The sequence below is a fragment of the Mastigoproctus giganteus genome, chromosome 11 (assembly GCF_048544385.1).
Source record: "Mastigoproctus giganteus isolate SK-2022 chromosome 11, ASM4854438v1, whole genome shotgun sequence".
NCBI classification, from domain to species: Eukaryota; Metazoa; Arthropoda; class Arachnida; order Uropygi; family Thelyphonidae; genus Mastigoproctus; species Mastigoproctus giganteus.
Window position 1 is genome coordinate 90,494,648 of NC_143585.1, and position 15,224 is coordinate 90,509,871.

General features: G+C 37.4%; 1 protein-coding gene across 1 annotated transcript in view; it reads right to left on the reverse strand.

Annotated features, from left to right (window-relative positions):
• Positions 1-10,595, reverse strand: part of LOC150078247 (disintegrin and metalloproteinase domain-containing protein adm-2-like) — a 232,142-nt gene extending 221,547 nt beyond the window's left edge. The window contains exon 1 of the mRNA XM_090384510.1: positions 10,514-10,595. Coding sequence (XP_090240636.1) covers positions 10,514-10,534 — 21 coding nt within the window. The 5' untranslated portion in view covers positions 10,535-10,595. The remainder of the gene's footprint in view (positions 1-10,513) is intronic.
• Between the last annotated feature and the right edge of the window lie 4,629 nt (positions 10,596-15,224).

Below are 15,224 nucleotides of genomic sequence, written 5' to 3' on the forward strand. Positions count from 1 at the left end.
GAGCACCAGTGTTTAAAATAGTCAGGTTATGTTTATCTAAATTTTTTTCAATTATCTGTCCTCTGAAGTCAAGATGTTGAGAACCCCATAGCAGGTGATGGCCATTCCAGTCACCCATAATACAAAAGGGAGCGGGTATTTGCATTACTAAATTATCTAAATCAGCAAAGGTGTATGTATGATTTGGTGATAGATACAATGAGACTAATGTTATTGTGATTCCAAAGGTGACACAGACAGTAATTGCCTCTAAAGATGTTTGCAGGGGGGGGATAGGTCTAGAGGGCACAAAAGTGTATAGTATGAGTGCTACTCCTCCATGAGCTAAATTAGATGAGTTTCTGTCTTTTCTATACATAGTATAATGCTTAATTGTCATAGATATTGCATTTGTGAGATTTATTTCTTGAATGCATACTGCAACAGGCTTATATTCAGATAGGAGATCGTAAAAGTCATCAAAGTTAGCACAGAGCCCATGACAATTCCACTGAATAACTGTATCCATTGTTTGGGTTTAACTAGTGTCTGCTAACTTCCGTGAGGTAGTTTGCTTACATCTGTCTATTTTTCCTTTTTCTTTCTTTGAGAAGACTGGTCTGCTTGTGTCAATGTCACCTTCTGGATGAATTTCAAGAAATGTGTCATCTTCATCCGCTTTTTCATCGGTGTCCATGGTATCAGATCTGAATGTGTGTATCAGTTCTTTCAGAGCTCTTAGTTTGTACTTTCGGTTGCTGATTGGGATTCTTATCTGGAGATATTGTTACAGGTGTATTTACTTATTGGGTTTCATATTTGGAGGGAGATTGTTCCTTTAATGAAGTAAGTAATGATTTCGCCCAACCAGATTAGAGATATTTGGAGGGACGGAGCAGTCAGTCTGAGTTGATATTGAGCGTAGCCGTTGAGTAACTGTGGCTGGGATACATAGATGATTTAGTAGGAATTGCAAAGTGTTTCTTTGCCTCTTGATACGATACTTTGTTCTCTATTTTATATTTCTGAATGTTCTTCTCTCTTTTCCATTGGATACAGTCCTTAGAGAAGGCAGAATGATTTCCATGGCACTTAGGACAGGTTTGGGTTTCATTATTACAGTCAGTATGTGTGTCTTTTGTACCACAAGAAGCACAAGTGAGTATACCTCTGCACACAGTTTGCGAATGACAGAATTTTTGGCACTTAAAGCACCGAACTGGGTTGGGAATGTACAGTTGAACGTGGCAACTGAGGTATCCAGCTTTTATAGTTGTGGGGAGATTTGGTGACTTGAATGTCAATATGACTGTTCGAGTAGGGAAAGGCTCTCCATCTTTTTTGATGACAATTCTTTTTGCCTGGACTACATTTTGGTTGCTTAATTCACAGACAAGTTCATCCTCTGATACATTTAGAAGATCCCATTCAGATATTACCCATTTAGAGTTCAAGGTAGCACGTGGGGTAACCTTTGTGGGAATTCCACCAAAGGTAGATATTTTCAGGAGTCTTTCAGCATGGCTGTATTCACTCATCTCCACTAATAAGTCTCCAGATCTTAGTTGCCGAACCATTTTTGGAGGGCCAGTCACATTTTCAAGGCATTTCAGAATCAAAAATGGGGAGAGCTTATTCAATGGTTGGTCTGTGGAGGAATGTAATATTAAAAAGAGCGGAGCAGAAAAATCTGTCCCTTCTTTTTTTTTTTTTTTTTTGTCTCTTGGCATGGGATTTATTCAAATTATCACGGTCGTCATGTTTATTTGAATCTGGATCAAGAGATCCATAGTTGGACTGTTTTGTGTTGTCCATAGTTGCTCCTTTTAGTCCCGGGAGAGTGGATTTCTTCTCCCAGACTTCCAGTCCTGCCACATGGAGGCAGGAGCGGTGTAACCAGTGACCAAGTGATAAGGTGGTTGTTAGCGTGTTACTAGATTAGTCTTATATACAAGAAGAAAGGTGGCTTTCCTTTCTGTTGAATAAGCTGACTTTACTTTAGAAGAGCAAAATTATATAACTTTGGAAATTAGAAAATAATGCTCATCTACAATCAATCGCTCTTTTAAGAAAATCGCTTTCAAATCACTGAAGAATTGCTATAGTCACTCGCTTGGCACTCGGGGCCAAGAGAGTAAACAGATTTTCTGCAATAAAGCAGAAACAGGACCTTTTTTTGGGAATCCACACTGTGCAAGAAATTATATTTCACAGACAAGATTACTTTATATTAAATTACAGCCATAGGATTGTTTACCAGTACAATATGCTTTCAAACACTAGCTTACCTAGCATTCTTCTGTCTGTGGATTTGCCTTTGGATTGCCTGTTAAACATCAACTGATTGCTTAAAGAAAGGTAACATGGTGGACTTTGAACATCTTCAGAAATGCTGAAATAAAGAAAGCATTTGTAATCACTTTTGTTTATAAAAATAGCACTGCTGTTCAGACTTGGCTGTCAAGAGCACTTCCTAAAAATTGCTATGAGAAATTATTAAAAGATCAAAAATGACTTAGAATAACTTGCTATATTTCATGTTTCCTTGGGAACTTGTCAGTTCCCTGACCAAAGTTCAATGTAGATCAGATCTTTCATAATAGCATCTGGTAGGTTCTCACGTTAAAACTGACAGAATTTTAACTGCAAAATATCTATTTGTGTGTGTGTGTGTTGAAAGAGAGAGAGAGAGAGAGAGATAATCTTTAATGCCCTTCACGGCCAAAAAGCCAGGGGTTTACATTTTTACAACCTCCCGAAACTTCCTGGAAAATAGAACAATTAATTTACAAAAACAGGTAATTTTACAGAAGAAAACATATTTTATACAAAGGAGAAAACTCCTTACGAGAGTTAGGTCTGATTGAGCTGACTTAACATCGAGATAAGAGCACCAGCTCAATCAGACAGGAACAGATGCAAGGTACACATCAGTCATTGCTGATTAGTCCTATTAGTCATAATTTTTTTCCGGTAAGTCCGGTCAACAGCGAATTTGTTCAGGTCGGCGTCAAGTGCCTGGGTTTGCCTGAACATCTGCTGAGGGAGGAACCTGTCCGAGAGATGGAGTCGTGCTGAATGCGAGTAGAGCTCAGGATTGGCCCTAAGGGCAGCAGGGGGGATCCTCCAGCCACAGGTATCCCAGAATGAAGGTGTTGCGATTATACCTGTTATCATCTTGACTGTTGCTAGGAGGCGTTGGTCTTCGACTAAGGTGGGAAGCCGTGGAATCCCGAGAGAGTTGGCAAGCTGCGTGGTGTGAATCAGAGCTGGAAGGTTGTGCTTCCTGTTGGCCCACTTTAGGAGCCAGAATTCTGTGGCAAAGAGTGGTTTCTTTATTGAAGTCGAATGAAAGAACAATAAGCGGATGCAAAAAATAATTTTAATATCATAAACTTGGATCTTAGGAAAGCTTTTTATACTGTTGCACATGGAAGACTATCATACAAATTGGAGCAGTATGGCATTAGGGCAAAATGCTGCTTTGGATAAAGGGATGGTTGAGTGGGAGTTGTTGTTGTTGTTGTTGTTATTTGGTTTTTAGGAGCATTAGCAACTAAGGCCATATTTCTCCGGGGATTTACCTGACCTCTCCGCATCTTCCATATTTGGTGGTCAAGGGGTTTAAACCGGCTTGAACCCAGTCTAATCAAGAAACGTGTGCTACGCACTCCTGCTCCTGCCCACCTCGCTACGGAGGCGCCGTTGAGTGGGAGAAGGCAGAGAGTGGTAATCAATGGACCCTGCTCATTGTGGAGTAATGTTATTAGTGGAGTCCCCCAGAGTTCAGTGTTGGGTCCATTGTTGTTTTCTGTATTTATTAATGATATTGATGAAGGTATATCAGGCTTAATGTCTATGTTTGCAGATGATATGAAAGTTGGCAGGATTGTTAATGACATTAATGACAGTATGCTACTGCAAGAGAATCTAGAAACATTGGGCAGATGGGCAGAGGTGGAAACTAAAGGTTAACATTGACAAATGTAAGGTACTGCATATGGGTAGCAGTAACCTCATAGTAACATATCAACTGTGTGGTACTACACTCAAAGTGGTAGAGAGTGAAAAGGACCTGGGGTAATTGTGCAGTCAGATATGAAGTTTTCTGAGCAATGGAGACAGTCTGCAAGAGTCTCATGGTGTCGTGTCAATGATATACAGGAATTTTTCTAGCAGGGATAAGGAGATGATTATTGCCTTGTATAAGGCAATGGTCAGGCCACACCTGACTTGTATACAGGTCTTGAATACTGTATACAGGTCTCGAGGCCTCATTTTAGGAAGGATGTAGAGATGCTGGAACAAGTACAGAGAAGGGCAACAAGATTAGTGAATGGAACAAAGGTTTACTCTTACAAAGAAAGGCTTAAGATTTGCAAATTACAGTATCTGGTGACTAGGCACCTGCGAGGTGATCTAATTGAGATGTATACGGCCTTGAATGGTTTGAGCAAGCTCTATGCTGATGGGATTCTGCCTCCTGCCCAGATTAATCACCTGAGAGGAGATAAATTCAAATTGAGGAAAGACAGTTGTAGAACAGATGTGCGGAAGTTTGCCTTTAGCCAGCATGTGGTTGATTGCTGGAACAAACTTCCACTGTAGAAGTTGACAGCTTAAATAAATTCAAGGCTGAACTATACAAACATTTGGAGCGAATGGATGGGTGAAATGGGAAAGTTTTTTATTTATTTATTATTTATTTTTTTTTTGGCTGATGCTGTATAAGCTGTATAACCAGCAGATCCTTTAACTCCTGTAAGGTCCGTGGTTGAGATGCCGCAGATCGGAGTTGCTGTTCCAACACAAACCACAGATGCTCGATGGGATTGATGTCTGGGGAATTTGGAGGCCAGGGCAATACCTGGAAGTCTTCCTCATGTTCTGTGAAACAGTCTCAAACAATCCGGGCAGTGTGGCATGGTGCATTATCCTGCTGAAAGACGGCACTGCCAGAAGGGAAAGACTGTTGCCGGGAAAGAGTGTACCTGGTCAGCAACGATGTTTCGGTAGGTGGTACATGTCAGAGTGCCTGGCACATGGATGACGGGACCCACGGTATCCCAGCAGAACATCGCCCAAAGCATGACACCACTGCCACCGGCTTGTTTTCGGCCTATGGTGTATCCAGGTACCATCAGTTCTCCAAGTAAACAATGCATATGTACCAAGCCGTTCACATGGTGCAACAGGAAACGTGATTCATCAGACCAGATGACCTTCTTCCAATCACTCAAGGTCCAGTCTTGATGCTCGCGTGCCCATTGTAGGCGATGTCGCCAGTGAACCATGGTTAGCATGGGCACTCGGAGTAGCCTGCAGTTATGCAGTCCCATTTTCAGCAGGGTTCGATGTACTATGTGTTATGACACCTTACTCCCGTCACCAGCATTCCAATTACCAGTGAGTTGCGCCACCTTCTGTTGCCACATACCATCCGCCTTTGCTCACCTCGAGCATCGATGAGCCATGGTATTCCAACACCTCGCTAGCGGTTCGTGGGTTTTAGTAGGTACTAACCACAGCTGACCACGAGCACCCCACCAGCCGTGCCATTTCAAATATGCTCTGGCCCAGTCATCTGGCCATTACAACTTGGCCTTTGTCAAACTCACTTAAGTCCGCTGCCTTTCCCATCTGAAGAACAAGAGTAACACTGATTAACGGAGCTCGGCATCAGGTGTTTTTTATACCATGTCCCAACCAGCGCATGTGCCGTAGTTCACCTGTAGTTGCTTCGATTTGCATAACAACTTGCTGGTCATAATGTTTTGGCTCATCGGTGTATACTTTAATTTTATGATGATACAGAAGATAAACAGAGTAAACTCTTACATAAAATACGTATTCACAGAAATTATATTTATATATATTTTATACTACAGTGCACTGAATATGCAGTGACAGAGGCAGACTTTCTCAAAAATTCTTACTGGAGAAAACAAACAATGTATCGGAGCTCAGAGTGTAATATTGAAAATCACACCAGCCTCTGTCTTCCGGCCCACCGGTGTTTCCCTGGTAAGACTTATGGCCAGTCTGCCCCTGTGCAATGAGGATCTGAAACTTGAAGGAATATCTTCCAACTGCTATTTACTATACTTTCTAAAATATTCCTTGAAAGTGAATGCCATCTAGTGTACTGTATACTGTACTGTAAAATACAAACAAGAATAAATTCTTGCTTATATAGCCTTTTTCATTTGGATTTCTCATACAACTGTAACTAATTTCAAGCTGAATATAATTTGTATAACCAACTTCTAAGAAATCTTTTCTGCTGCACATCTAATAAGTTTTTGTGTTTTTGCATTGTTCCAAAAGCACCTGGTAAAATATTCACTTGTTTTAAACTTCACAGACAAACCACAACACTATTTTCTATAAGTGCTTACAGTGAAATTTCCAAAGGAACTTTCATTTTTGGACTGTTTTACTATATTGGTCCAAAAATAAACCACACCCCTAAAATCAGTTGGACTTAAAAGGAAAAGATCTTTTTATTTTTAAATAAATTTTTAAATAAAAGTGAGCACATTATGTACACTGGTACTGCATCTACTTTTGTTAAATCCTTCAGGAAGATGTACCAAAAAATGTTACACAAGCAGGCACATGATAAAACTTAGTGTGGTCTGCAATATTAGTACATGCTTATTATCTTATTTCATTTTAAATACTTCTCCAAAAGGTTTTAACCCCTTCCCGGAACATTTTTTTCCGGAAAATGTGCCTTAACGGATCGACTTTTTTTATTTTACAGATTAAAAGTATGCATCATGCGAATACTCAGTGTATAGTGTTTTGTGTCATTTAGTAATTTTTTTCATAGAAAATACATAGGAGTAATTAACCTATTTGGGCTATCCCGAGTTATCTCAGGTACGCCAAAAAAGTGTGCAAATTATACAGAATTTTTTTAATAAATTAGTGCTTGAGCTAAAAGAAACGCACAGAAAAAGTCTTCATTACTCATTATATAAATAAATTTAAAAAATCAAGTGGAATGCACAAGCAGTAACCTCCCACCACAAGCAGTAATCGCGAACTAACTACATTCTGACACACGACCACCACAAGTGGACAGGTGAGGTAAGCATCGCTTACGGGCGGAAGTTCAAGAGGGTGCTGAAATATTTTTCGATATTGTTTTTGTGAATTATTTTCGTGGGTTCAGTATTCTGCATTTAGGATGGCAAATTATATTTTGCTTACTGGCGGCACAAGAATGCACGATACTGTTCTGACATTGCTGTACAATATAAGTAAAATGAAAGCCAGTCGTTTGCTGCCAGGCATAAGAAAATCCTGAGAAAACTCGGGATTTACCTGCCTAACGCGAAATTAGCCAGATAAATACCAGAGAAAATATGTTTCAGTCCTAAATTTGGAGGTATTATTGTTTGCTTCGGATATTATTGTATCCCAAGATATTTTGTATGTTCCAAATAACTTTTAAACCTAAAAAAAACAAGATATCTCGGGATAATCCATGAAGGGAATCAATGATGCAATTCAAAGTTAAAAACTAAACTGAAAGAATACCAAAATTTTTATTTTGAATTTTTTAATTGTGCATTTTGTAATGACATTCTTTATTTTAACATTTGATAAGTACAACTGCAGTAAAATGTCAGTATTAAGAATGCCAGAGCAATGAAACATTCAGTACAACAAAATCACTTCCCATCCCCTGCCAATTCACTATGTATCTTTATGCAAAAATGTTTCATTTTAACAAATATCACTACAGTATATAACAGAGATATGATGCTCAATATGTTCTACATTGATTTCAATATTTGTAGAAGAATAAAAGAAATTTACCTCAATATGATACGTAGAACACTTCTTAACGCAAAATGATTACGGTAAAAAATCAATTGAAAACAATTTAAAAATAATTAAAAAATTAATTAAAATTTCAAAAAACAATTAATTAAAAAGTATATCATGATCACAGGAATGGAAATTACTGAGTACGTGTGAGCTTGAATCTTAAATAGAGAGATTATTTGTCTTTGCGCATACACGTAAAAGACTACTAATTGGAAATTAGATATGGACGGCGAATGTTAATAATTTCCGATTCATGGTCTTTTATGCGCATGTGCTAAGATGAATAGTACGTAAAAGACTACTAGTCGGAAATTAGATATGGATGCCAAATGTTAACAATTTCCACGAATGTTAATAATTCGTGGTCTTTTAAGCGTATGCACTAAGAAAAAAAATCTCTCTATTTAAGATTCACGCTCACACATACTCAGTAATTTCCATTCCTCTGATCATGACATATGGTTGAAAAGCTGGGTCAGCTTCAGGAAGAAAAATCATTTTTCAAAATTTACGTTAAACTTTATTAACATTTTAATTAATTGTTTTTTGAATTTTTAATTAATTTTTAAATTGTTTTTTGAATTATTTTCAATTAATTTTTTACTGTAATCGTTTTGTGTTAATCTTTTATTTGTTTTAATTTCAAGAGAGTATCATACAGAAGTGTTCTACATATCACACTGAGGTAAATTTCTCTTATTCTACACACAAATATCTCTGTAATGAAAATATCAGTCTGATAAAAAAAAATTCATACTACTAATTTAATAAATACAATCTTTATAACAAAATTTTTATAAAAAATCCTCAAACAATGTGACATACACTTTTTGATCTTTGGTCTTTAGATATGGTGATGCTGCAATGACTAATTGACTGGGAATTTAATTGCCTGTCCAAGATTAGCAGTTTTTGATATGTCTAGTTTCCTAAACTCTTGCTTGAGTAATTTTGAAAGTGATAGGTGTTCTTTACATAGTTACATATTTAATAAAATGTGCTGGTGCATGAAGTGCTGGTATCGATAATATATTTGTTTCCAGTTTTGTATGAAGTATGGTTGTGCTTATTATGGTTTTATAAATTTGAAAATGGAACAGACTGTAGTTTCATGTTTTAATATTTTTCATTTTTTCAGACAGAATTAATAACAATCTTGGTTCAGTGAAAATAACTAGAGCAAAACAGATAATTTTTATATTTCTGAAACTTGCACTAAAAAAAAAAACATAAAACTGCATTTGTAATCTGTAACTCATTGTTCTGACATTTTTTACTGCATTTCACAAGTTCCTTTGTTACTGCATCATAGTATCTAATCAGATCTAATATAATTATATAATAATCTAATCAGATTGGTTTTAAGGGGTGATCATGTCTGATCACCCCTTAAAAAAACCATGCTGACAAATGACTTCAGTGCATTCATTGTCTTACAAATGCTGAAATTCTCTAGAAATTAGATCCAGAAGTTGATGACATCAAACCAAGGGCTGATGAATATCTATTATATCAAAAAAAAAGTAATGAGTTTTTTATAAATTTAAGATTTATTTTTGTATTATTTTTCAATTTTGTCAAATAGGCCTTGAGGGTTTGGAAAATAACCACTCATAATAACTGCAATAAATACACCAATCCATATATGACAAAGACCTTAATAAAATACAATTAAATTAAACAAAGGATAAAACTGTATATTTAATAGAAAAATAGAATACCTTTATAAAACTATGGAGTTAAAAGCGATAAAAATAATAAATGGATAAAATTAAAATATATGAACTTTACAGTCAAAAAGTGATAAAAACAACACCAAAGCTTTCAAAGGTGACAGTTTCCTCTGTCAACAGTGGAACTTTACAGTCATGGTAAATCTTGCTGATATTATTTCAGGATGTACCATGGCAGAAAGTTCCATCGTTAGCAAAGGAGTCAGTTGCCTTTGAAAGCTTCAGTGTTGTTTTTATCACTTTAACTCCATAGTTTTATCAGTGTATTCTGTTTTTATATTAAATATAAAGTTTTATCCTGTGTTTAATTAATGTATAAGTTAGTGCATATGCATCATTTCTGTACATAGCCAACTATATAAGTAGTTATAAATTGGCATCATTAAGTATAACTACTTAAGTAGTTGGCTATGTACAGAAATGATGCAAATGCACTAACTTGTACATTAGTTAAACTATTTACGTAACCTGAGGCTTTAGCCCTAAACAATACCGTAACCTGTGTTTAATTAAATTTTATTTTATTATTATTAAAGCCTTTGTCTTATATACAGGTTGGTGTATTTATTGCAGTTATTATGAGTCTTTCATGATTTTTTTTTTTTTTTAATTCTGATTTGATTTTTGAATTAATTTCACTCTAATGTTGGGCAATCAAACCAAAATATGACAAATTAATATTTAAAGGCATTCATGTGCAAAGTTTTTGTTTATACAAATTTTCAAAGTTTCATAAAAAAACTCACTTCTTGGGGCACATAGTGCTTATAAACTCACCCTTGAAACAGTTATATATGAACACTTACTTAAAAGTGACAAAACAAATTGCTCTTGGTTAAGAGCAATTATTTATCACGTGTAAATTCTTTCCTTTTATCACTTAAGACAATGTAGAAATTTCTCTTTGTTAAGTTTAAGAAAAATTGCTAAACTGAGATCACAAAAAGTAACCTTCTTACCTTTTTGTTATCCATAACCATTACTAATTCCAGGTATCGAATCTCTCCATTATTTTGAATTGAGGAAATTGGTGCTGATCTGCGATTCTGAGAAGTAATTAAACAAGTCAGTTAATGTATGTATGCAGTGTATTACATTCCAGATGCAGTAGCAAACAGTAATAACACATGATTTATAACAAAAAACAACTTTTATGCATGAACAGAGAACATTTCATTTCTGTGCATCTGCCATATTACCCATTCAATTCTCCAATCAGTACATGACAACAAACATAATATTCAGTGCTTCAGCTACAATATACAGTATACGAATAGCTTATATATGTACACAGCATGCCAATTCAATAACGAGACTGATGCTACTACAAAAGAAAGAATAACACTAATGGCAAAGTAAGGTTACATATTTTTGAAGTAATTACCTCCAATGTGTACACACCATTTACATTTTTTATACAAGTTTTGAAAACACTTCTGGAACTCTTCTTCTGGTACCGCTTTCAGCTCGTCGGTCACTGCAGCTTGGATGTCCTCTATAGTCTCATATTGCGTTCCTTTCATGTTTGTTTTCATTTTGAGGAACAAAAAGTAATCTGTGGGAGCCAAATCTGGTGAATATGGGTGATGTTCGATGACTGGAATCGATTTTTTTGCCAAAAACACTTAGTGCAACACTCGACTCTCTTTTCTCGTTGCTCGAAACTCAACGAATGTGGTACAAAACAGGAACAAATTTTTCCCTTACCCAGACCTTCTTGTAGAATTTCTCATACAGATTACTTATTGCTACCAATCATTTCAGCAAGCAACCTCATTGAAACTGATCTGTCTTCATTCACAATTTTTCTAACCTTTTTGACAATCTCCGGTGTTCGAACAAAGAATGGTCAGCCAGGTCAGGGATCATCCTCTAACGACTCACATCCATAATGAAAATGAGAAACCATTCAAACACTCTTGGTCAAGACAAACATTCATCAGCATAAATTTTTTTTAAATCATCAAAATTTCAGTAGCACATTTTTCCAATTTTCAATAAAATTTGATAACTGCTCTTTGCTCCATTTTCAATTTTCTGACAACATGCACAAAACTACTATTACTCTTTCCAGCATAAATCACAAACTGCTGAATGGACATGTTTCAACTTGCACTCTTGGAAAGAGCACACTCTAACGAATCTAATCGTACTATTTTGGCCTCTTACATTAATAGTAAATGCAAAGTGCATGCAGTTTCGTTATTTAATTGGAGCACTGCGCACACGCGCATGCATGCGTGCGTGCGTGCGTGCGTGCGTGCGTGTGTGTGTGTGTGTGTGTGTGTGTGTGTGAAATGCATGTGGGATCCTTGGTTCCCCCCTAGCTGCTGCAGCTAGGGGGGGGAAAGCCTTTGTAGGTGGTGTGAGTGTTGGTCTATGAACGGGGTGGTGTCATGTTCTGTTGTGTTGTGAACTGGCCTGTTAGCCACCTGGATGATCTCCCCCCCCCTCCAGCTTCCATCCTTGCTATGAGGAGGTGGGCCATCTACTGTGCCTAGTGGGATGCCTCCAGTGCAAATTTGTTACTGAGGAGATCCTCACTTGAAAAGAAATTCAATAAGGAAAGGAGTGGGATATAGTGAAGGGTTGGGAGAAATGAGTGGACTCAGGAAAGGCTTCCAAATTGAAAAGGAAGGCATTAGAGTGTAGTAAGTGGATAGCTGTACAAGTGAGACATGATCCCACCTGCCTGGCAAGGGAACCAGTTCAGATCAGGTCAGGTCAGTTCAGCAGTCATCCTACTCCATAGAGTTGGTGTATAATCCTGCTCTAGTCTAATGTACTAGGGCTAGCAAATGACGAGTTCTCCACCTCTTCAGTAGCATCATTATTTGTTTCTTCCCGAATTAGTAAACTAAGACCAAACAGCCATATTCAGAGTGTGGTCTTTGTCAGTAAATTCAATGGTTGGTGGTGGTTGTCATACCAGCATCTCAATTCAGTTGAAGTGGTTTGCTCTTTTCACTATTCAGCAAAAACTTTGTTACTCATAAGCTTGGGCTTGGTTAATAGTCATTAGTGTGAATTTACCACTTGCATTGGATTTTCCAGGAAAGATTTCATGGCACTAATAAACCTTGAATTTATTTAACTATCAACTTCCACAACGACACATGGAAGTTTGTTCCAGCACTGGCTAAAGGCAAATTTCTGCACATCTATTCTACAACTGTCTTTCCTCAATTTGCACATCCATTCTGCACTTGTCTTTCTTAAATTTGAATTTATTCCCCTAAACTGAGCAAGAAGAATAATCCCATCAGTTTACAGCTTGCTCAAACCATTCAAAGCCTTAAACACCTCACTCAGATCACCTCACAGGTACCCAGTCTCCAGATGCTGCAATTTGCAGGACTGAAACCTTTCTTGGTAAGGCACCCTTTCGTTCTACTCACTGCCATTCTCTGTACTCATTATGGAAGCTCTTCCTCCTTCCTAAAATGAGGAGTCCAGACCTGTATGCAGTACTCAAGGTGTGGATTGATCATTGCCTTATACAAAGAGAAAATCTACTTCTTCACCCTGCTAGCAAAACTATTGTATATCATTGACAAAACCTCATGAGCTGTTCTGGTGCATGTCTGCACTACTCTGAGAACGTCATATTTGACTGTACAATTACCTCCAGGTGTTTTTCATTCTCCACTACACTGAGTGTAGTACCACATAGTTGGTACATTACTCTCGGGTTATTGCTACTCATATACAGTACTTTTCATTTGTCAATGTTACACTTCAGTTGCCAATTCTCATCTCATCTGCCTAACTTTTCTAGATCCTCTTGCAGTAGCATACTGTAATTCCTGTCATTAACAACCCTGCCAACTTTTGTATCATCTGCAAACTTGAACATTAATCCTGATATACCTGAATCAATATCCTTGATAAATATAGAAAACAACAATGGGCCAAACACTGAACCTAGAGGGACTCCACTAATAACATTAGTCCACAAAGAACAGTGTCCATTAATTACCACTGTCTTCTCCCACTCAACCATCCCTTTATCCATAGCAGCAACTTGCCCCTAATGCCACACTGCTCCAAACTGTATAGAAGTCTTAGGTGCAACAGTATCAAAAGCTTCATGGAATCTACGTATATAATATCAAAATTAATTTTTGCATCTGGTTCCTTTGTGACCATATCACAGTATCCGATCAAACTGGTCAGACAAGACTTCCCCTCAATAACATTAGTCCCTCTAGTTGCCTGTTGAACATGCTGCTGTTGAAAACAGTTATCCAATATATTCACAACAAAAGTCTTGCTAGTGTACAAGTGACCAATCCACAAGATCCAATCAATATCTGGAAAGTTAAAATCTCCAAATATAAGACATTCTGATTTACTGGCTCACTCTAATTCTCTATACGGTTGTTCGTTGTACTCACCAGAGTCATTAAGCCTATACACACACCTACTTTCATTTTTTCTTTCCAGTGCTTATGTCACACAAAACTGACTCAACACTGTACTGGCCACCCATGTCAACTGGGCGCACTGCCTTAGATTTTATGTGTTTTTTAACTAACAGCATAACCCCTCCTACTTTCCTATCTTTTCTGTACTTCCCACATTCAAGTTCTGCATTCCTTATATATGTGTGGCACTACATCTCTGTTATCCCAACACTCTCCGCCTTTGATGTCTTGACCAGCAATTCAAATTCATCAAATTTATTTACTATACTCCTAGCATTTGTAGTACATGAAAGTATACATTCACCTGTTCTTACTCTTAGTTATACTAACACAGCCCATGTATTTACTTGTTCCATGATGACTCCCAGCAGGGAGTCATCATGGAACATCATGGGATTCAAGGGAATCCCAGCATGGGGATTCCCTTGAAATCCCCATGCTTGCTTACCAAGCTGCTGCTCGTTCCAAGAGAAGCAGTACAAGAATCACTTTCACCTCTATCTATGGCTATTGTTAATCTATTTGTCTGTGTATGCCCCCCAAGCTAGCAGTTTTCCAATCCACCTAACACTGCCACAATAGAATCAGCAAATATTCTTGCACTCTTTCTCTTTAATTGTATCCCATCCATCTAGAAGCAGTCCCTCCTCTTAATAAGCACAGACCAGCTCAGAAAAATTCTACCCATGAGCCTTGCACAATCTCTCCAGGAGTGAACTGATTGACAGGGCTCTAATCATATACTCCCTTTTACCATGTCTGGTAAGACGTGTAATCACTTTCAAATTTAATCTTAACTTGCAAATTTCTTTCAACATTAACCTATACTTTAGCATTAGCTTTAGCAGTGGCATATGATGGAACAAAGCAAGCTTATACTGCATCAACCTAAAAAAAAAATCCTTCCGATTTCACCTATCCATTCGCTCCAAATGTTGTCTAGCTATTCCTTGAATTTATTTAATCTGTCAACTTCTATAACGACAGATGTAAGTTTGTTCAAGAAATGAACCACTCGTTGGCTAACTTCCACACATCTATTCTACAACTGTCTTTCCTCAATTTGAATTTATGTTCCCTCAGGTGATTAATCTGGGCAAGAGGAAGAATTCCATCAGCACAGAGCTTGCTCAAACCATTCAAGGCCTTATACACCTCAATCAGATCACCTCACAGGTGCCTAGTCTCCAGAAACTGTAATTTGCAAAACTGAAGCCTTTCTTCGTAAGAGCAACCCTTTGTT